At 37.1% G+C, this 24,310-nt stretch overlaps 1 protein-coding gene across 1 annotated transcript in view; it reads left to right on the top strand.

Moving 5' to 3' along the window:
- The window catches only part of nbas (NBAS subunit of NRZ tethering complex), a 173,348-nt gene that overhangs the window by 36,726 nt on the left and 112,312 nt on the right, over window positions 1-24,310 (top strand). Inside the window, exons 18-27 of the mRNA XM_057822401.1 lie at window positions 4,168-4,246; window positions 10,434-10,538; window positions 10,608-10,744; window positions 11,459-11,545; window positions 11,619-11,772; window positions 14,958-15,143; window positions 17,319-17,492; window positions 17,558-17,691; window positions 21,400-21,462; window positions 24,156-24,278. Coding sequence (XP_057678384.1) covers window positions 4,168-4,246; window positions 10,434-10,538; window positions 10,608-10,744; window positions 11,459-11,545; window positions 11,619-11,772; window positions 14,958-15,143; window positions 17,319-17,492; window positions 17,558-17,691; window positions 21,400-21,462; window positions 24,156-24,278 — 1,242 coding nt within the window. The remainder of the gene's footprint in view (window positions 1-4,167; window positions 4,247-10,433; window positions 10,539-10,607; window positions 10,745-11,458; window positions 11,546-11,618; window positions 11,773-14,957; window positions 15,144-17,318; window positions 17,493-17,557; window positions 17,692-21,399; window positions 21,463-24,155; window positions 24,279-24,310) is intronic.

Here is a 24,310-nt window from a genome sequence, read left to right as displayed (position 1 = left end):
GACCCACTCACGCATTGTCGCGTTCAGTCTGTAATGGCGCCGTTATACCTATATATAGAGCTAAAAGGCAGCATAAAATGAGTAGAGTGAATTTTGGAAGCCTTAGGAGCCTTTTATTAATTGGCTAAAGCCTTACAATCCCTCTCCCTACGATTAGAAATATCGTGGGAAGCAATGTGGGGAAGCAAGGTAGTAACTGGTCTTTTTCTTAACACCCTGTTATTTCCCAACGCAGAGAAGATATATCAATTGGTAGCTCTACGCACAGTCATGGTTCCACTTCCCATCATGCATTTGGGCATGGCTACAGTATCGTTTACTGAAAGCTCAACAAATACACAAGATGGCAATATTTAGTCACAATATACAAAGTCACATTTATCCTTTAAGAAGTCTCACTATCCGTGGATCCCTCTAACAGAAAAAATGTTAATAATGTAAATACCATCTTGAGGATTTATTGTCATAATAAACAAATACAATACTTATGTACTGTTTGTTTAATGTATATATTGGTCCGAGTTTTATTCATTTTTTTCTTAATGCATTGCCAAAATGTATATGATCGGGAAAAATTATCGGGAATGATTGGAATTGAATCGCCAGCAAAAAAAAATGCAATCGGATCGGGAAATATCGGGATCGGCAGATACTCAAACTAAAACGATTGGGTCGGGAGCAAAAAAACATGATCGGAACAACCCTAGTTGCCAGTGAGGTAAATGAGCTCCCTTTAAAGGGTTAAGAGCTAAAAAGAAACATTTTTAGGTCTTTTGTTAAATTTGTTGGACAGCTTTCGAAGGCAGTGTCAGTAGATGAGTTAATTAATAGCCATGATTAAAAAAATTAAAAAAAGTTCCGAGGCTTGTAGCTAGCTACCCAGTCTATCTCGGTCAATGTCTGTGAATGAGTTCCATTTTTTTACCGCCTTTGTCCACTCCAGGACTCCAAAGAACGGCGCCGTGATTACTGCCAATGTGAGCGCTAAGCCGGCGTGCGTCGAGCCGGTGTTAATCTCTGCTAGCGCGTGTCGAGGAAGGCCGATAAGGAGTGATAGCGCACTCGGTAATGAGGGATTAAGACGGCAACGGACGGGTCAGCTCCCCTGTGGTCAGTCCCGGCTCGATGGGGGCTGTTATGCCGCTTTTGACACTTGCGGCTTATTACGCGCAACCTTGGAGTTGTTGGACTGCAATTGCCGTGAAGATTATGGGTTTTTCCCAGCGATTGACGGTTGGACGGCGTCAGTGTAGTACCGCGAAGTAGAGATGCTCCCCTGTAAAGTGGCACTAACACTGGACAAAATGGCGGCCCCCTCAGATGAATGCAATTCAAAGAATTCATGTGTTTCTTATTCCACAAATAGGGTATCGCTGACTTCGCGCTGTTTGTTTCTCTGCTCTCTTAAAATGTTAACTGGTTACTGTTAACAAAACTCCGGCGTCATAAAGTCGAAATCACATTAAGTCTGGTAAGGCGTAACCCGGAGACTACCTGTATATGGCGGAAAACGCAGACAAGACTGAAAAAGCAGTTTCTGCTCTTGCACTCCTCTTTAAAAGAAACTGCTATATTTTAAGCCAAAACAACTGTTGTGTGCAGGGCCGGCCCAGGCCATTTGGGGGCCCTAAGCAAAATAATGCAAAGGGGCCCATACTTTTGTTTCAACCCAGCCATAAAATGAAGGTAAATAATTATATTTATTTTTCAAAACGTCTGTCGTTTTTAGCTTAGAATCATTAATTGATGCCTCATATTTCATTTTAAAAAATGACTAAAAAATTATTCACTCACATATTTTAAACTTTTAAACAAATAATGTCACAATGAAAAAAATGGCGTCTGTAAAAAAAAGCCACAGATATCTACCTCATAACTATCGCTTAATTGAAATTTTTTTTTTTTTGTTACTGTCGCATCTTCTCCGATATGTTAGATGATGAATAATCGATCCAAAAAAGAAAAATTGAAGGAAAAAAAAAGTTTAAAAGGGTAAATATATGAAAAAGAAAGTCTCGACCACTCCTTGATGTCTGCGATTTCTGCATCGCGACCCTTGTTATATTACCATTTTTCACTCAAAAAAAATCCCCAAAAAATCCAGCTGTGGCCATTCACAGCTGTGCTTTGACACTCAGTGATACACGCGAAAAAGAGTTTTTGGATCGAAACAAGGTAAGTACGCAATAATATCTCGTTAAAGTCATGGCGTCTGTAATTCTGCTCTCGCGTGCTCTCACCCCCACCTAGGGTTTTGCTGTATAAAAAATATATATATATTTTTTTAAAAATGCCCTCCTGTTCAAAATTTTTCTTTCCCCAGAAAATTGAGATTTTATGCTTTCCAATGATGTATCACACATGCTTATCGGACAAATTTGAAATTTGGCCAAATTGGGGGTCTCACAGCAGAACTTCAAGTCACCTGAGTGTTTTCCGCCATATACTTTTAAATGGGGGGAAAAAGGAAACATTCCCAGAAAATAAAGTGGCATGAAAAAGTGTCTGAACCTTTTGGAATTTCTCACATTTCTGCATAAAATCACCATCAAATGTGATCTGATCTTTGTCAAAATCACACAGAGGAAAAAACAGTGTCTGCTTAAACTAAAACCACCCAAACATTCAAAGGTTTTCTTATCTGAATGAGGATAGTGTCAAAACAATGACAGAAGAAAGGAAAATAAGTAAGAGAACCATCACATAAAATATTTTGGCGGCAATAACTTCAATCAGATGCTTCCAGTAGCTACAGATCAGTCTGGCACATTGATCAGGACTAATTTGGGCCCATTCTTCTCGACAAAACTGCGGTAGTTCAGTCAGATTCCTGGGTTCTCTGGCATGAATCGCTATCTTTAGGTCATGCCACAGGATCTTAATGGTGTTCAAGTCTGGAATTGGCCTCTCCAGAATGTGTATTTTGTTCTCCTGAAACCATTGTCTTTTTGCAGCATCCATCCTCTTTTTAGCTTCAACTGCCTGACAGACGGCCTCGGGTTTTCCTGAAAGACATCCTGATAAACTTTTGAATTCATTCTTCCATTATTGATTGAAAGTTGTCCAGGCCCCGAGGAAGCAAAACAGCCCCAAATGATGATGTTCCCTCCACCATGCTTCACAGTGGAAATGAGGTGTTGATGTTGGTGAGCTGTTCCATTTTTCCCTCCCCACATTGTGTGTTACTCCCAAACAATTCAACTTTGGTTTCATCAGTCCACAAAATATTTTGTCAAAATGTCTGTGGAGCGTTCAAGTGCCTTTTTGCGAACATTAAACGAGCAACAATGTTTTTTTTTTTTTTTTAGACAGCAGTGGCTTCCTCCGTGGAGTCCTCCCATGAACACCATTCTTGGGTATAGTTTAACATATAGCTTGTGTGTGCACAGAGATATTGGACAGTGCCAGTGATTTCTGTAAGTCTTTAGCACACACTTTGGGGTACTTTTTTACCTTTCTGAGTATTCTGCGCTGAACTCTTGGCGTCCTCTTTGGTGGGCGGCCACTGCTTAAGAGAGAACCAACAGTGCCAAACTCTCTCCATTTGTAGACAACTTCTCTGACTGTCGATTGATGAACATCCAAACTTTTAGAGAAGGTTTTGTATCCTTTCCCAGCTTTATACAAATCAACAATCCTTGATTGCAAGTTTTCAAACAGCTCTTTTGACCGGGCCATGATGCACATCAGACAATGCTTCTCATCAAGACAATTCTTACTAGGTGTATGTTTTATAGTGGCCAGGGCAGCTTTAAACCACTCATCAGTGATTGGGCACTCACCGGACTTAAATTGTTTGGTAAAAAATTGGTTTCAATTCCTCTTTAAGTCTCCTTAGGTTCACTTACTTATTTTTCCCCCTTTTGTCATTGTTTGCATGCTATCCTCATTAAAATATGAAAAACCTATAACTGTTTGGGTGGTTTTAGTTAAAGCAGAGACTGTTTTTACATCTGTATGATTGTGACAAAGATCAGATCACATTTGATGATTTTATGCAGAGATGTGAGAAATTCCAAAAGGTTCAGATACTTTTTTTTATACAACTGTGTGTTTGTTCACCCTACTGTGCGTTGAATTCTGTACTTGCTAACATTTGTTAGGCTAACATATTTATGCTAACACGTCCGTTTGTTTGTTAAAATGGAAATGAAATTGAAATTTCAGGTTGACACTGGAGCAGAAGGAGTTGTGTCGAAGCCGCCTGAAGCTGCTGTCGTACCTGGACAGGCTGGCCACGTACGAGGTAACAAAGTTCTCCCATAATTTATCATCAATTGTTTTGTAAATGTACTCAATGGCTGCTATTTAGTTAATGGCAGAGGTGGGTAGAGTAGCCAAAAATGTGACTCAGTTAAGAGTAGTGTTACTTCAAAATAAAAATACTGAAGTAAAAGTAAAAGTAGTCACCCAAAAAAATTTACTCGAGTACAAATAATAAAAAAAGTATTTGGTGAAAAGAATACTCAAGTAATAAGTAACATTGTGATTGATCGCTTATGATGTTCGATTTTTCTTTTTTATAAAAGTTTTTTTGATCGATATGAACTGTTGTTATTATTATACTTTGAAGAAGAAGAAGAAGACTATAACCTTTTACATAACCACTTCAAGTCAAAGAAATACACACAAAAACAATAATTGAATTCTAGCAAGTGGAAAAAATACTGAAAGGATGCCTCATTCGTTGAAAGAGGATTAGTGCCCTTAAGTGGAGAAAACATATATCCTATGATATATCCTATTTTGAAACTAAAAAGATCTCCGGTTTTGCGTGGTCAATTGGTGACAGATAAAAAAACTGGCAGAGGGGTTAAAATCTGCGCTTTTGAATGTATACAACATGAACACTGACACGAACTGACATGAAAGAAAAAGTGAAATGAAATCGCACATCAGAATTTCATGAGACTACTTTGGATGCCTCAGATGTACAGTGGTATGAAAAAGTATCTGAACCTTTTGGAATTTCTCACATTTCTGCATAAAATCGCCATTAAATGCGATCTGATCTTTGTCAAAATCACACAGATGAAAATAAAGTGTCTGTTTTAACTAAAACCACCCAAGCATTTATAGGTTTTCAGATTTTAATAAGGATAGCATGCAAACAATGATAGAAGGGGGAAAATACGGAAGTGAACCCTCTGTCTATGGAGACTTAAAGAGCAATTGAAACCAATTTTTACCAAACATTTTAAGTCAGGTGTGTGCCCAATCACTGATGACTGGTTTAAAGCTGCGCTGACCACTATGAAACACACACCTAGTAAGAATTGTCTTGATGAGAAGCATTGCCTGATATGCATGCATCGGTCAAAAGAGCTGTCTGAAGACCTGCGATCAAGGATTGTTGATTTATATAAAGCTGGGAAAGGATACAAAACCATTTCTAAAAGTCTGGATGTTCATCAGTTGACAGTCAAAGAAGTTGTCTACAAATGGAGAGAGTTTGGCACTGTTGCTTCTCTCCCAATGAGTGGACGTCCACCAAAGATGATGCCAAGAGTTCAGCGCAGAATACTCAGAGATGTAAAAAAAGAACCCTAGCGTGTTTGCTAAAGACTTATAGAAATCACTGGCACAGTCCAAATATATCTGTGCACACATCAACTATATGTAAAACTATGGCCAAGAACTGTGTCCATGGGAAGACTCCACGGAGGAAGACACTACTGTCTAAAAATAAATGTTGCTCGTTTAATGTTCGCAAAAAGGCACTTGGACACTCCACAGAAGTTTTGGCAAAATATTTTGTGTGATGATGAAACCACAGTTGAATTGTTTGGGAGTAACACACAACGTCATATGGGGAGGAAAAATGGAACAGCTCACCAACATCAACACCTCTTCCCCACCTTGAAGCATGTTGGAGGGAGCATCAATATTTGGGGCTGTTTTGCTGCCTCGGGGCCTGGACAACTTGCAATCATTAATGGAAGAATGAAATCAAAAATTTATCAGGATGTTTTGCAGGATAATCTGAGGCTGTCTGTCAGACAGTTGAAGCTAAAAAGAGGATGATGCTGCAACAAGACAATGATCCAAAACACAGAAGTAAATCAACTTCTGAATGGTTTCAGAAAAACAAAATACATGTTCTGGAGACTTGAGCACCATTTAGATGCTGTTGCAGGACCTAAAGACAGTGATTCATACCAGACATTCCAGGAATCTGACTGAACTACAACAGTTTTGTAAAGAAGAATGGGCTGAGATTAGTCCTGATCGATGTGCCAAACTGATCTGCAGCTACAGGAAGCGTCTGGTTGAAGTTATTGCTGCCAAATAGCAGGTTACAAAATATTAAATGTGATGGTTCACTTAGTTATTTTCCTCCTTCTGTTATTGTTTGTATACCATCCCTATTAAAACATGAAAACCTATAAATGTTTGGGTGGTTTTAGTTAGACCAGGCAGTTTTTTCATCAGTGTTATTTTGACAAAGATCACATTTAATGTTTATTTCATGCAGAAATGTGAGAAATTCCAAAAGGTTCAGATACTTTTTCATACCACTGTAACTGCTGCATGAATTCCGATTTGCGGGACTCGGCAGTTCAGACCGCCACCACATTCTGGGAAAATGGGGCCCAGATCGGATTTTTAACGACATACAAAAGTGACATAGATCGGATTTGAAATGGTCCACTTTTATGCGACTTTTTCCGTTCAGACTGTCAAGTTAATGCCTCACTCGAGTCGGAAAAACATGAAAAAATCGGATTTGTGCATTAATACCTGCGGTATGAATTTAGCCTTAGACTGGCAGTGAATTAGTTTTTTTTTTTTTTTTTGTGATGATAAAACCCCATTTCATATCATATTCATAGACGGCAGGCGAGAACGGACGGAACGGCGGCGTTACCATGACAATGTCCGTCTGGCCGGGCTCTATCTAAGCGCCCCGAAATCTCATCTTTCCGCCGTGAAGCGCGGCGATTTATGGAGCGCGGAAGGCGGCATTACTCACCTTGAATCTCAACTCTGCTGCTTGATATACTTTTGGTGGCCTTGGACGAGTGCAATAAAAGCACATTTCCGGGTGAAAAGCCATCCGTTTCGCCGGCGGATTCTTGAAATGCCGCTCACGCCAACTACGACTTCTTCCCAGAATGAGATTAGAGCGGTTAAGAGAGAGTATCCACGGAAGGATGATGATAAAATCCTTTTTTGGCTTTGGGCGGGAGAGAGAAAGAAGGAATTGCTTTTTTAAATTTTTTTTTTTACGTTCAATGTCAATGACGGCGATAGATGTCCAATCCAGTTTGACTGAAGGAGAGCAACCACAGCTCAAAAAATACTCGATACCGTTTTTAATACTACAGTGGGGCAAATAAGTATTTAGCCAACCACTAATTGTGCACGTTCTCCCACTTGAAAATATTAGAGGCCTGTAATTGTCAACATGGGTAAACCTCAACCGTGAGAGACATAATGCGGGGAGAAAAAAAAGAAGAAATCACATTGTCTGAGTTTTAAAGAATTTATTTGCAAATCATGGTGGGAAACAAGTATTTGGTCAATAGCAAAAGTTCATCTCAATTAGGCCTGACGCGATAACAAATTTTAGTGTGCGATAATTATTCTCATAAATTATTGCGATATGCGATATTATTGCGCCCCCCCCCCCCAATTTTTTTTTAACCAATTTACAATAAAACAGTGCGAATACAGTATATATTAATAGATCAAGTACACCCATTTAAACACGATAAATATTTACTCTTAAATTCAAATATACTTTTTAAGAAATCCCAACTAAAAACAATAGACCCAGCCTCTTAAGTAAAAAACAACAATATTGATACCGCACAGAGACACACAATAAATAAAATGTGTTTAAAAAAAAAAAATTGCACTTAATAACTTAAGCATTTAGGAGAATGAAAACTTTTCCCGTCATTGCTTCTGCAATGGTGTTCCATAGGGATGCAGGTTAAGTCATGGTTCGGTACGAATTTTGATACGGGGGACTCGATCCAATTCAATACATTTAATGCTCTGTAAAAAAAAAATAACAATTGTATTTTTTGTTTCATTTTTTGTTGTTGTTGTTTTTTTTTTGCTAACGAGCAAAAATTAAATTGCCATCATATAAACATGCATTTTAGTGCATAATATTTACGTGCTTACTTCTTACTGATATGAAAAAAATTTGTATAAAAGTGCTGAGAACAATCTTTACTGTTTGTAAAGTGAGGCAGGGCACACCGTTGATTGCTACAGCTCTCTTAGCAGCTAGGTTTACTACATGAGCAAGACATCCTATTTATGGTCCGAATCCATCTGTGTCACGTACCGAATTAACAATATTTGCAACATTATCTGTAGTCACTGGTATGGATTGATTTGGCCTTCTTAACCTCATGTGACAAATGACAGTTTAGAATTCATCGATGTAGTATATAGACTACATGTCCCATAATCACTCTGGGCTCACGTAGCCAATGGCATGGGACGTAGCACATCTAGTTTGCCATTTCATGATATCTAGTGTGTGCGCGCAACCGCGCATTAAAAAAGTTAGCAGGCGCCGCTGAAGTCACGTCTGCTCATTACTACACAACACCAGCATATGACGGCTTTCATAAACAGGACGAGTTTGAAGCACAGCGCTCTTAATTTCATTCAGATGTTCATTGTCAAAGTGAGGTTATTCGTAGCAGCCAAGTCGGTAACAATGTTTTGGCGGACTTCGATATAAATATCCAGCGTTGTGCCGAAAAATAGCCGCCCCGCGTGAAATGTCACTCCTGACGGGAGCGCCCACACGTCAACAACACCGGCGCGCCATAGATGGTCCACAGTCACTCCGGAGCACTGACGCGGCCGGTATACGTTGAACAATGGGATATAATAGGAACGATTGGCTCCGGCGCTAGTTTTTGCCGGACCTGGAACGAAGATGCATTTTGCGCAGTTGGTAACGAACTTTTAACAGCATGTCTGCCGCACGCGCGCACACACGTGCACGCGAGGCGATAAATCGCAGCGGAAAAATTACCGCCTTCATTTTTATATATCGCGCGATAAATGGAATTATTGCATATTGCGACAGGCTTAATCTCAATACTTTGTTATGTACCCTTTGTTGGCAATAACGGAGGCCAAACGTTTTCTGTAACTCTTCACCAGCTTTTCACACACTGTTGCTGGTATTTTGGCCCATTCCTCCATGCAGATCTCCTCTAGAGCAGTGATGTTTTGGGGCTGTCGTTGGGAGTGTTGTTAATCTTACTGAAAAAAATTAATTAATTATAGTTACAAATTACTTCTCCTAAAAAGTAATTGCGTTAGTAACTCAATTACCTGAATGTAAGAGTAATTAGTTACTTGGCAAAGTAATTGGTGATAATTACTTTTTTTTTTTCCCTCCAAAAAAAAAAAAAATTTTTTTTTGGCCACACTATGTGAAGTTTTTTGTGGAGGTTTTTGGTACAATTGGCCCGAGCCCAATTCTTTACCCTAATTTACCCTTTACCCTGAATCAACTGTTAAAAGTTGTTAAAATTGCTCCCATTATTGCATTAGTTCCCTTCTCTCTACTTTCGACATATGAACGTTTTAAAACCGTTTCATCATTTAAAGATAGATTCAAGTCAAGATTTTGCCGATTTAGACGTATTTTAGATAAAAAGTTACGTAGGTTCGCTAGGAAGGTTCTCTACAACAGAGCGCTCCTAAAAAGCCTACTGCTTTAAGATGGCGGCTGTCTACTAACGCATTTAGTGCCATGTCTGTCATTTTGCATCTGGTTATATCTATATACAGTACATGTGTTATCTACCATGTCTACCATATCTACCATAACATGCGGGCGTAGTTTGTCAGCTATCGGCTACAACATGTATTATTGGAGCTACCTAGCATCGCGTTTGCTCAGCGTCACAACTTTCTTGCCTCCTCCCCGCTCCTGCTCTGCTCTGTGTCTCGGTGAGTCCGTCTCCCTCAGACTTTTCGACCAATATAGTAACGAATAGTAACGCATGCCTTTCCGTCCTCAGTAACTGTAACGGCGTTGCCAAAATGAGAAAAGTAATTAATTAGATTACCCACTACTGAAAAAAATAACGCCGTTATATTGTAACGCCGTTATTAACAACACTGGTCATTGGGCAACACGGACTTTCAACTCCCTCCACAGATTTTTTTATGGGGTTGAGATCTGGAGAATGGCTGGGCCACTCCAGAACCTTGAAATGCTTCTTACGAAGCCACTCCTTTGTTGCCCCGGCTGTGTGTTTGGGATCATTGTCATGCTGAAAGACCAAGCCACGTCTCATCTTCAATGCCCTTGCTGATGGAAGGAGATTTACACTCAAAATCTCTCACTACATGGCCCTCACATACGCGAGCTCAACACATAGTTACACTTTAGGCCAGAGGTAGCAGTCACGAGTAAAGTGAAAGTGTGTTTTTTTGCCCAACAGGAGATACTGGGCGGCCCCCATGCCGCCGAGCAGAAATACGACGCAGAGTTCTTCAAGAAATTCCGCAGTCAGAATATCGTTCTGTCGGCGCGAAGTTATGCCAGGGTAAAATGTCATTCCCACCGTGGAAAATCTGGCTTTTCCTTGCTCGGAACGAACATTTTTCTTCTTCAGGAGAGCAACGTGCAGGCTCTGGACATCCTCTTCACGTATCACGGCGCAGAACTGCTTCAACATCGGTTGGCCATCCTGTCCAACTTCCCGGAAACGACATCGCCGCACGAGTACACGGCCTTGCTGCCCGAGGCTTGGTATGTTTCAATATCTCGTATCTCGTAACATATTTTTTGAGAAAACGGAAAAATCTACAGCCGCAAAGCATCCCTATCCCAATTTCTCCAGAAATTGCATCTTACTACTCGCACTGAATTTAACACTGAGTTCACGGTTCTGGAGCCTGATTTTATATACTCGGCACTTTAACGACTCCAATTTGGGAGCGCAGTTAACAACGCTCTTCTGTGCCTTGTCAATTTTACAAGACATTTTTATTTTTGCCAGAAAAACAAATACTGGGGACCGTCAAAACCTTCTGTGTGTAATGTTTAAACTGCTTCAATTGTAATAACCTATAAAATCAAGCAAGGAAGGAACCCATTCAACCCTTTCAGAGACGGTGGGCTTCTATCGTCTGAAGTGATTCAAAATCAACAAAAATTGACGAAAAATGCCTTAAAATCAACAACAAGTGATCTAAAGTGATCTGTATTTAATAACCAAAAATAACCTTAATGCTGCCATTGACACTGAAACATCCAATTTATATTGGCTGTGAATCCTCACTAATCAGTGCCTAAGAACAAATGTTCATTTGCTAATTAATTTGTTTTATAAATATACTATAATTTGTCCTGATAATTGTTGTATCGCCATACTGTGAGAGCATCGTTATCACGAGTATATCGCAAATGGTATCGTTCTATGAGCTACCCAGAGTTCCCAAATTGTCTGTGTTTTTTTGGTAGCGTGGACGAGCGAGGCGAGCGCTCGCTGATCGCCTGGGACGAGCGCAGACACCGACAAACCGACTGGTGCGAGACAGATGAGTGCAGGTGATCGAATCGTAAAACCGGGGCCGGTTCCTCGAGTCGAGAGCGCCGCCAATGTCGTCGCGACCTCCCTCAGGGCCGTGTTGGAGCAGAACCCGTTTGATGACGACACGTCGCTGTATGAGGACGCGCCGGATCTGCTGCGCTTCCGCTGGGTGACGCCCTCCGTCACGCTCCTGTCCGACTGGTATTGCAGTCGCGCGCGGCAGATCGAATCGTGCTCCCGACAGGTATGCTTGTCTGCTACGTCAAACATCTTTTTTTGGGTGGATGGGTGGGATAATTTTTTATAAAAATTTCATTATTGTTGTTTATTTTTTTTAATCTATTACTTTTTTCATGCATTTATTTTGTTTAGTTTTTTTCAAAATCCTTTTATTTATATTATTATTATTATTTCTATAATTTATTTAATTTTATATTATTTAATTCTTGACCTTTTTTGTTCATTACTCATTTTTTTCCCAACAAAATAATTTCTTCCCAATTTAATCATTTTTTATATCATTTTTGTAATCATTCTACATTTTTTTAAAAACATTTTTTAATTACTGGTAATTTTTTAATACTTATTTAATACTTTTTTTTGTTTGTTTTTTTAAAAACATTTTTAATCCATTTTAAGTATTTTTATTTTTATAATTTATTTAATCTTAAAAAATTCTTTTTCTTTACATTTTTTGTTCATTTTTTCCCCACAACCTTTCTTTTGTTTTGTTGTTAATCTCAAATTACTGGTTATTTTAAGACTTTAATATCCAAGTTTAAAAACAAAAACAAACTCATTATTTAAAACTAAATATTTTTATATCTATATTTAAGAAAATTTAATTCTTTAATTCTTGACATTTTTTTCCCACAACCTTTTTTTTTAAATCATTATTAAATTAGTTTTTGTAAATATTATATATATATATATATATATATATATATCTCCAGTATGTATATATATATATATATTTTTTTTTTTTTTTAACAACATTTTTAGATTACTGGTTATTTTTTAGGACTTTAATATCCAATTTTTTTTTTTTTTTTAATTTTGATTTTTTTTTTCAATGTTTTACTTTTTTGTTAATTTTTTGAAGTTTCTTAACTCTTTTCAATCTATTAAATATTTTTATTGCTATAATTTATTTCATGAAATTTTTATTCTTTAATTCTTGACATTTTTTTCCATTTTATTTTTTTCCACAACCTTTTTAAATCATTTCTATATATACCTAATAATATCATTTTGATAAATATTCCACATTTTTTTGTTGATTTTTAGTTGTTTTTTTTTTTTTTTTTTTACATTTTCAAATTACTGGTTATTTTGTAATACTTAAATATATGTATAATTTTTAATATAAAACTGTACATTAACACTGAAAAGCTGTTTAAACATTTTTTTTATGTTTCTTTTGTTTATTATATATGATATTATTATGTTATTCATTTGTAAATCTTAATTTTTTTACTACATTTACAAAAACAAAAATTAATACTTAAAAAATATATATATATATGTTATTGTCGACAGCAACAGTGTGAATAATGCAAAATGCGTCAAAATGGCTGCCATTTGCTAAGTGGAGGTTGGAGGCCTCATTGCTCATTTTTCAAGACTACTGCAGGGAATCTCCTATTGGTTTTTCTCTGGAGACCAAGCCACGACAAGCGTGAGGCCGTCTTTCTTAATCTCCAGAAATCACAGCAACTCTTTCCTTCTTGACGTCCTTACTAATTAGACCTCCATTCGCTCTTTCTGGCTCTCTGCAGCGCTCTGGGAGGCCCCAGGGATCCTCCCTCAGTCCCATGGTGCTTTAGCCTGCGCTGGAGACGCTTTGAGCGCAAACCTTCACTAGGAAATCATCAGTTTGAATTTTATCTTATTTTTTTTATTGGCCTGTTATATGAGGGTTTTTTTAATTGGATTGCGGCATATCATAAAAATAATCGATTTTGTGTGCTTGGGTTAGTTTTTTTAAAGTGATAAAAGCTCATGAAAGTGCTTCTATTATTGGTTCAAACTGTTTTTATTGTTTTAATTAAGAAATTTAATTATTTACAGTTTTACATTTTTCCATCTCTTAAAAACACTTTTTTATTTTAAAATGTTTATTATCTTGTACAAATGATTTAAAAAGAGTGAAATAAACCGGTAACCTAAATTCATTTTTTTATATTTGCAAATTTAATCACTTCGTGAGAATTTTTTTTTTCTGTGATATTTTTTATTTTATTTTATTTTTTTATATGTAATATGATTAAAAAACAACAACAACAAACAAATCACATTTTTTGGAATGAATCAATGAAATCTTTTGGTTTTCATATGGCGGTGTTTGGATTAGGGCTACAACTATCGATTATTTTAGTAGTCGATTAATCGATAAACTAGTTAGTTCAGATAATCGAGTAATTGGATAAGGATCATAAAAAAATAAAAATATTTGAGCTGAGCCTCAAACTGTATAAAAAAAATAAATAAATGAGGCTCTAAGTACAACAATATAACTGGCTAACTTACATAGCAAAAGTCTGCTAGCTTAAATGCTAAAAAATGCTAACTTTTTTTTTTTTTTTTTTTTTACACAATGCTCTTAAATTGGTCAAACACATATTCCCACAAAAAAATACCAATAAACTAAATTACAAATGCATTAAAAAAATATTAGCTCAAACAAAAACTGATCTTATGTTGGTCTTCACAGGGAGCAACTGGATTCAGCCATGTGAAATGAGTTATGTCATACTCACTGTTGCCACTAGAGGGCAGTGTAGCCACCCAAATCAATAAAACTAAATGCAAACACTTTCAAAACAAACCATGACAACGCCAATTTAATGAAACGAATAATCGAAAATTTAATTTGAATCTGTTTTCGAATCGAATTACTCGAGTTAATCGTTGCAGTACTAGTTTGGATTCCATAATATTTCTATTAATATTTCATAAAAAACATATACTTTCTTCAACTTAAAGAAAACGTTTTTTTTTTTTTTTTTTTTTTTTTTTTTTTTTTTAAGCCATTTTTATTAGTATACCAACTCTTGTGTCATTGAGATTTGAAAAATGATTTCCTTCCTTCCATTAGAACGGGGGAAAAAAACATTTTTTTTCCTCACCAAAATGGAAGACAAAGAAGACTGCTTGTTGGGAATTGAAGCGAAAAACATCAGCTAATTAGTGTGAGAAAGAAAGAAGACCAGAGAGCTCACGAGTGACTTGTTACCGGGTAGAAAATCAGGAGAGGGAGGCCAGCTTGTAATTAACGCTGCTTTTTTGAACTCGTTGACGGCGCTCAACGTCCAATTTATTTGAAGTGGGAGGCTGGCAGCGAATGTTCATTCGCTGCCAGCCTCCCACTTCAAATAAATTGGACGCCTACTATTGACAAACTTAGCTGTCGTTATCACTGCACCGCAGGTGGACTGTGCCTTGTCCCTGGTACGTCTCGGGACGGAGCGCGACATCCCCGGTTTGGAGGCGCTGTGTGACGACCTGGTCACCATGGAGACGCTGGTCTACGAGACGCGACGACACCCGGGCCTGACGCTCCGAGAGCTGCAGCAGATGGACCACATCGACAAGCTCCGCCTACTCATGAACGACGTAAGAGATTTTTGCGCCGGTTCGGTGACATCCCGTCAAAAAATGGATGTTCGACATCGGAAACTATTGCTCATTATGGTTATATATATTTGTGGGGAAAAAAACATTTTTTTTTTTTTTTTTTTTTTTTTTAAATATGGACTACACATTTTACGATTAAAAGGCTGTTTTTTTAATTAAAAATATTTTAATATAAACAATTTTGAATGAATAAAGACATTATTTGCTGTTTTTATCTTTACTAACAAGATTTTTTTTGTTTGTGATACAAAAAAATAAATGAAAACAATTTGAAATTTTTTTTTTTTTTTTTACAATTTTTCAATTTTTTTACAAATAGAAATATATTAAAAAAAATTTAAATGCTAAATAACGAATATTGAGGATATTATTTTTTGACTTTAATAAACTTTAATAAAAGGCTTAAGGGTTTTTGTGATATTTTTAAATAGATGAAAACAATTTGAAATACTTTATTTAAAAAATGTATTTTTATTTTTTTAAATTTTGTAATCAAAATATTTACAATTTTTTAATTTATAAATTAAGAAACGAGGATTATTAACTGATGATTTTATTTAGTTTTCAAGTAATGAAGACAATAGTTTTTTTTTTATGTATTTGACGTTTTGATTAAAAACAATTTGAAATGTAAAAAAAAAATTTTTTTCTCACTTTTTTTATCTATACAATTTTTACAAATTATATACTTTCTCAAAAAATATATTTTTTTTTACAATTTTTTCTAATAAAAATTTTTACAATTTTCTAAAATTTAAAAATAATGAAAACATCAACTGTTTTTTTTTTTTTTTACAATTTTTCAATTTTTTTACAAATAGAAATATATTTTAAAAATTAAAATGGTAAATAACGAATATTGAGGATACTATTTTTTTACTTTAATAAACTTTAATAAAAGGCTTAAGGGTATTTGTGATATTTTTAAATAGATGAAAACAATTTGAAATACTTTATTTAAAAAATGTATTTTTATTTTCAAAAAATTTTTGTAATCAAAATATTTACAATTTTTTAATTTATAAATTAAGAGTTGAGGATTATTAACTGATGATTTTATTTAGTTTTCAAGTAATGAAGACAATACAGGTTTTTTTTTAAATGTATTTGACGTTTTGATTAAAAACAATTTGAAATAAAAAAAAAACTTTTTTTTCTCACTTTTTTTTAATCTATACATTTTTTTTTTACAAATTATATACTTTCTGTAAAAAAAATTTTTTTTACAATTTTTTTCTAATTAAAATTTTTACAATTTTCTAAAATTTAAAAATAATGAAAACATCAACTGTTTCATTTTAAAAATAAAAAAATTGTAAAAACAAAAAGTTTTAAAAAGTAAATTTTAAAAAGTAAAGGGGAAAACAGTAAATATTCTTTATCAATTCAAAATTAAATAACAGTTAATATCTTTATTCTTTACAGATGTAATTGTTTTTAATATTTTAATTATAAGATTGTTAAAAATGATATAAAAATTTCAAATTGTTTTCAGTTATTTAAAATACATATCACAAATACCCTTTTTAAGCTTCTTATTAGTAAAGTTAAAATGATATAATATTGTCTTAATTAAAACCAGGTTAAAGAATGATGAACATATTAACATTATTTTTATCTATAAATTTGAAAAATTGTATATTTGTAAATTTAAAAAATGTAATTATTATGAATTGTTTTCATTTATTTAAAAATATCACAAATGAAAAAAATAAAAGACTAATCTTATTATTTTAAAAAAAAGAGAAAAAAATTGTAAAAAATATTTTTAAAATTTCAAATTGTTTTCATTTATTCAAAACGTCACAAATAGTTAAAAAAAAGTCATTTAATATTGTCAAAATTAAAAATGGTATTTGTGATATGTTAAGTAAATACAATTTAATTTTTTTTTTATCCCCCAAAAAGTTTTTTTTAACATTTATTTTTTCTAAATGTTTTTACATTAATCAATATATAATCAGTAATGAAAAAATCTGTTTAATTTTTAAAAAATGGAGTTCGTGACAAAATCTGACATGGCAGTGCCATGTCATTATTATGCCGATCTTATGACGTGACTGTCAAATAAAGTGTCATCAGAAAACTTTAAAATGAATACATAGAGAAATGTAAAGTGTTTCTACTAGCGTTAACATTGGATCATGTCTCCAGTCCAGCAAGGATCGCTACGTAAAAGACGCCTTCCAGTGGATGCTTCCGTTCCTGCACCGCTGTGAGCGACAGGAGGCGGGCGCCGCCGCGCGTCTTCTCCGAGACTTCCTGGTGGGCTTGGCCAGCCGCGACCTTTCCTTCCCGCTCATCATCTTCCAGCACTCCAAACCCGACGTGAGTAGCCGTCCATAAAACTCGTAAAAGTCGTCATTAATCCTAGTGCAAAACTTTGCGTTCAGTGCTCGCAGAAGGTGATCGGCGACCCCGACCAGCTGATGCGCGTTGCCTTGGAGTGCATCTACTGCAGCGAGAGGGATGACCAGCTCAGCCTCTGCTACGACATCCTTGAGTGTCTTCCTCAGCGAGGTTTTGGGTAAGACAAAAAAACTGCAAAATCTCTTTTGGTATGAGCCAGACTGTCAATGATTAAAAAAGAAAGCAACGTATACGGATGCATGCGCTCGGGTTCGTCGGGTTTAGGTCACCTCTTTCATCGGCCCGGAGGCCGAGCGTCACACGGGCTTTTTATTTTTAGGATGGCCTCATAGCCTTGTTACTAATTTGAAAAGTGGCTGAATGACACGCCTGGACACAATTTTTTTTGACAGGGATCCAGGGCCGCGTAGTTAAAAAATTACCGGTAGTCCAGAATTGTTTAGGTAACAGCCCAAAAATAAAACTGTTTGTTTGAAATCTAACAGTTTAGAGTTATTGTCAGTTTTCTCATCTTAAAGGGTACCATGCATAGAAAGACATGTAGCTCTTAAAAAACAAATGTTAGTACGAGATATAATTGATATAGACCCTACTCACCTACGTCACAAAATGGGCGTGTCGCTGTTTCCGGCCGCCATATTGTACCTATTTTTTAGACCTATTCTCATTGTTTTCAATTAGTCGAGCAAGTTATAGAGCAATTCATGGAAGCCCCGGTGTTATCTGAGGCTGTAAACTCATTGGATGCGTTGCATAAAAGGCGTTACGTGGAAAAGCTTCCGTTTATCCATTCGCCAGATCCGTATTTGATGCCTAAATCGATGTTTTTCGACCCGCTGGCTTCGCCTGACATCTGCTATCCTGATATTTACAACTATCTTCTCACACAAAATCAGCCTATTCTCACGAAAGTTTGAAAAACTTTAAGAGCTTGGAGGCTTATAAATGCTACGTTGCTGGTTGGGTGAAACAGGTCCTCGTACACGAAAATTTGGCAGGAATCTTGTGCTCGGAAGGTGAGTTACGAAATTTACAATTCAAAATCTTTTGTTCTTGCTAACATCCACTGTCAAGTTTAATGTATTTCATATCATTTGTCAATGGAGCTAGGGCTTTTAATGTTTATATGGTTTAGCGATAGCACTTTCACTACATACATACATAATATGTAATAAATATGAAGTGCGATAGCACTACCCCAGATTGTCCCTAGTTGAATTTATTTTTTGGCTTTTAACCTCAATAGTGAAATTGTAAATTAATTGTACGACAACTGTCTGATTATCCCCTTATAATTATATATTTTCAGGTAGTTCATTCACAACATCTGAGTGTATGTTGTCGGCGATTAGCCTAGCAATGATTTTAATTGTGGTTGTCAGCCCAAAACCCTCTAAATATATATTAAATGCATCTTACCAGATATAAAATGACTACTACATAATCTGTGGTAGTCGTTTGGAGCCCAGTTTTCTCGTCGAATTGCAGCAGTCAATCTCGGTCTCCTCTTCGGGTCTCTCGGATTACGGTAAAAATTCAAGTCTCTCCGTCTATCTTCTCTGTTTTTGCAACCGACCGCCACACACGACTTCACCATTTTGATTATTAATGTTAACGAGCAGAAAAACACGCCATAATAGGAGGAATTTACGAAGCGTTAATGCATTAACATGACGAGTATACGGACAACATGGCGCGGGGGCGTGGCTGTGACGTCACGTGAGTAGGGTCTATTAAAACCCCTCTTAATGTTTTTGTTTTAATAACATTTGTCAAATTATTTAAACTAGTAGGTCGCCATTGTTGTTGACTTCGCAGGGCAGTGACGTCACATGGGTACGCTGCCGGACTTCCACAGTGTCACTTTTTAACTACCGTAATTTTCGGACTATAAGCCGCTACTTTTTTCCCCTCACTTTGAATCCTGCGGCTTATAGTCCAATGCGGCTTTATTTGGGTTAATAGGTTACACTTTATATGACAGCAACATCATAAGACCGTCATTATTGTGACATGACACTATCATGGACCATACTGAATGCTTATGACAGATGTCATTAGGTGTCATCCGGCAAATTATGCCACTAACTCATTTTATGTCCAGCTCGGTTATTTTACATCCATTCAAAAGTGAGCTAATTTGCCGGATAACACTAAATGACATGTTATAAGCATATATTAATGGTCATGACAGTGTCATGTCATAATTATGATTGTCTAATGACAGTCTTATGGTGCCACAGTCAAATAAAGTGTTACCAAATACCATAACTAGTAACCAATGCAACAACTGGAACAGTAACTGAAGAAATAATTAGCACAGAACATGAATTTTGATTATTATTTACATCATTAGCGCTGCAATGCATGCTAGGAGGCATGTTGGACAACATCAGTGTTGACAGCAGGTTGAAGCAGAGGTTGACTGTCTTCCCCAAGGGAGCAATAATGACCAAATTAAGCTTCTTAAAGCAATGAAGTTTTGCATACAATTGGTTCAAAGCTTCATGGTGGTTCATTTGGTCTTACGACAGTCTTATGATGCCGCTGTCAAATAAAGTGTTACCGGTTAATATCTTTTGGTGTAAATATCCCATAATACAGTGAGGACAGCTGCGGCTTATAGTCCAGTGCGGCTTATCTATGAACAAATGTTGTTTTCGTGTCAAATTTGGTGGGTGGCGGCTTATAGTCAAGTGCGCCTTATAGTGAGAAAATTATGGTACATAAACATGCAATCGGTTCTGCCCTTCGAATTTGACCCCGAGTGATACATTAATGAGAAGGACAGCAAAAGCAGAATGAAAAGGAAAGACGGGACGAGACGAGTAGAGTTCCTGTGTCAAGTTCTCTTGTGACAGCAGAGTGTTTGATGTCAAAAACTGTTTGCAGATCTTCACGATAAATTATTGTGTGATCCAACTTATTCCAATATTTTTGTGGAGATAGTTAGCATCCAGAGTTGTGTGCTTTACAGTGAAACACAGCAGTTTGATTATTCATGCATCACAGCACACGAAAGTGCTGATGCAGTTTGCTTCTACTGAGACGTCTAATAGTGTCTAATGACGTCTTACCTTATTTTTGTCACATAAAAGCACTGCCCAGTTCGATCATCATCCTGCCAGCGTTCTCAGATTTATCATACTTATCAGATGTTGTTCCCGAAGCCTGCTTCCCGGTGGATAAGCGACACGGAAAATGAATAAATGTATTAAACAACAATGCAAAGAGAACTGGCATTCACAATCAAAATAGATATGCAAAATACATCAAACTCAGACTCTATTTGAACATTTTAGCCACTCGTTTAGCTAATCAAATACACTGGATGGCAATATTTAGTCATAAGATACAAACTATGACGCTGGGAGTCATTATCCGGAGTCGGGTATGTTGTGAAGACAACATAAAAATGAACATAAGGCACAATAGATCCGCACTATAAAAGAAACTACGGCGTCAGTCAAGGGACAAAACGCACTCATTGGCTTGATCTCTAATTAATTTAAAACTCGCCATTGACACCTGGTGGTGTATTTAAATCACTACCTTACATCGTTAAAGAGTGACACTGTGGAAGTCCGGCAGCTTACCCATGTGACATCACCGCCCTTTGACGTCAACAACAATGGCGAGCTACTAGTTAATTTTTTTATTTGAAATTTTACAAATTTTATTAAAACAAAAACGTTACGAGAGCTTTTAATATCAAATTATTATAACTCGTACTAAAATTGATCCTTCAAGAAATATATGTCTTTCTACTTGGACCATTCCGTATATGCTACAGACCATAAATGTCCTACTGGCTGGACTTTGGACTCCATCTCATTAAAAAAGTATTTTTCTCCTCCTCCTCCAGGCCTGAAACGGACGCCACCTCATCTCTGCATGATCAAGTGGACCAACTTGAGAAGCACCTCAGGTAAAGAGAGACTCCCATTGGTCGTCTATCGCCATCAATAGCAACCAATGAGTTATTTGATTTAATGACTATGGCAGTACATTTAAAATAAATGTATCCTCTTGCTACTTTTGAATGAACCCATAATGAACGCAAATGACACATGAATACAGAATAGGATTAATGGTGATTAACATCAACATTACCCAGCTCAGTGCTAGCCAAAAGTATTGGCACCCCTGCAATTCTGCCAGATAATGCTTTCATTAATGCAATTACACATGATTTGGTAGTGATAACTTCATTGATTTTACTTGCAATGAAAAAACACAAAAGAGAATGGTAAAAAAATTAAATCATGATATTTTTACACAGAACTCCAAAAATGGGCCAGACAAAAGTCTTGTCACCCTTTGAAAAATCATGTGATGCTTGTCTAATTTGTGTAATTAACATCACCTGTTACTTATCTGTGGCATATAACAGGTGGTGGCAATCACTAAATCACACTTGGAACCAGTTAAAATGGATTCAAGTTGACTCAACCTCTGTCCTGTATCCAAGTGCTTTTTGAAGTGTGTTTTGGTTTATTGTCACGCTGGAAGACCCATTACCTCTGAGGGAGACCTAGCTTTCTCACACTGGGCCCTACATTATGCCGCAAAATTTGTTGGTCGTCTTCAGGCTTCATAATGCCATGCAAAAGGTCAAGCAGTCCAGTGCCAGAGGCAGCAAAGCAACCCCAAAACATCAGGGAACCTCCGCCATGTTTGACTATGGGGACCGTGTTCTTTGAAGGCCTTGTTTTTTTTTTCCCCTGTAAACTCTATGTTGATGCCTTTTCCCAAAAAGCTCTACTTTTGTCTCATCTGACCAGCGAACATGCTTCCAAAATGTTTTTGGCTTTCTCAGGTAAGTTTTGGCAAACTCCAGCCTGGCTTTTTTATGTCTCTGGGTCAAAAGTGGGGTCTTCCTGGGTATCCTACCTTTTGATTCAGACGCCGACGGATAGTACGGGTTGACACTATTGTACCCTCGGACTTGAACTTGTTTGGATGTGAGTCGAGGTTCTTTATCTAACATCCGCACAATCTTTCGTTGAAATATCTCGTCAATTTTTCTTTTCCATCCACATCTAGGGAGGTGAGCCACAGTGCTGTCGGCTTTACACTTATTGATGACACTGCGCACGGTAGACACAGGAACATGCTTCCTCACAATTTTGCTTCTCGAGTCCTCAGACCTTTGGTTTTCTTTCTTTTCTCCATGCTCAATGTGGTACACACAAGGACAGAGGTTGAGTCAACTTTAATTCATTTTAACTGGCTGCAAGTGGGATTTAGTTTTTGCCGCCACCTGTTATGTGCCACAGGTAAGTAACAGGTGCTGTTAATTACACAAATTAGAGAAACATCACATGATTTTTCAAAGGGAGTTGGAGCAGTTGGACAAAGAAGAATGGTCTAAAATTCCAGCAGAACATTGTAAGAAACTCATGAATGGAGACCGGACGCGGTTATTCACAGTTATTTTATCTAAAGGTTCTGCTACCAAGCATTGGCCTGAGGGTGCCAATACTTTTGTCCAGCCCATTTTTGGAGTTATGTGTAAAATGATCATGATTTAATATCCCCCCCCCCCCCCCATTTTCTTTTGTGTTTTTTCATTGCAAACAAAATAAATACTACCAAAGCATCTGTAATTGCAATCATTTTCTGGGAGAAATTGAGCATAATCTTACAGAATTGCAGGTGTGCCAATACTTTTGGCTAGCACTGTAGCTTACTCACTTCCTTCCAACTGGACTTCGGTCCAATGGTCCCACAGTTGTCAGACTTGTTTTGCCCATTTTTCACGGTGAGCAAGATCTTTTTGAAACCCAAAAAGGCTCACACGGCTCTCCCTGGTGCAGCAACAAAAGCCTGCAACACATTGGGCTGGCGTGATGCGAAAAATAAGCGAATTAATCCGCAAAATCAACTGAATCCGCAGTCTCTCTGCATACTGTAGTACGCGGGATTGAAAAAAATTGAATAAATATATCGCCTTCCCAGTCAAAATGGATTGGACGTTTAGCATCGTCAATGAGTTCAACCTCTGACGATGTCCGATTACTGTAAATTCATATTATTGGACGTCTATAGCAGTCAACGAGTTAATCAGGAATTAACCGAAAATATTCGCCAAGTGGAAGCAATTGCAATCGTGCCGCAAAGGCGTCTGAAGACGTGGGCTTTGTAGTTAGTGTAGTTCTCCCTTTTAATGGCCCCCTGATGGAGGAAAAAGAAGAGCAAGCGCCGTCTTCATCCGCGCACACACAGTGTACTAGTATATCAAAGGCGCGGCGTCGGTCCCGTGGCGTTCAAACGGCCCGCGGCGTTTTTGGCTGCTACAGTTTAAAATCACCTCCGTGTCGCGCAACTCTTCTTCTCCTCCTCCTCTTCTGCCTCGCTTCCCCTCAGGGTGAACCCCTGAACGCACCGCGGTGATGGGGAGGAATGAGGATAATGATGAAGATGTGGGAGGGGCAAGATTGCAGAATTTTAGCTTCTGTGTTGAAAACGACAACACGTCTCGGCACTAAAATGACATCATCGGTAAAAAAACACTAAAAAATAAGCGCTGGTGTACCTACCAAGATGGCCGCCATTCAAAAAAACTGTATCGTGAGCCAAAAAAATGTATCGGTGCAAAAACAGTGTTGATGTCAACAGCGTGGCGGAAGTTCTGGAGAAGCACGGCCTGCAGAAGCCCATTTCGTACGTGAGGAAGAGTCAGAAGAGCCCGGAGGAGGCCCACCAGCTCATGGTCAAGTTGTGTCGGCACACCGGACGCAAGTATGACATTTCTTCATGCTGAGATGGAGGGA

Source organism: Corythoichthys intestinalis, chromosome 19, assembly GCF_030265065.1.
Source record: "Corythoichthys intestinalis isolate RoL2023-P3 chromosome 19, ASM3026506v1, whole genome shotgun sequence".
In the NCBI taxonomy this organism is placed as follows: domain Eukaryota; kingdom Metazoa; phylum Chordata; class Actinopteri; order Syngnathiformes; family Syngnathidae; genus Corythoichthys; species Corythoichthys intestinalis.
This window is presented reverse-complemented; position numbering and strand designations above follow the sequence as displayed.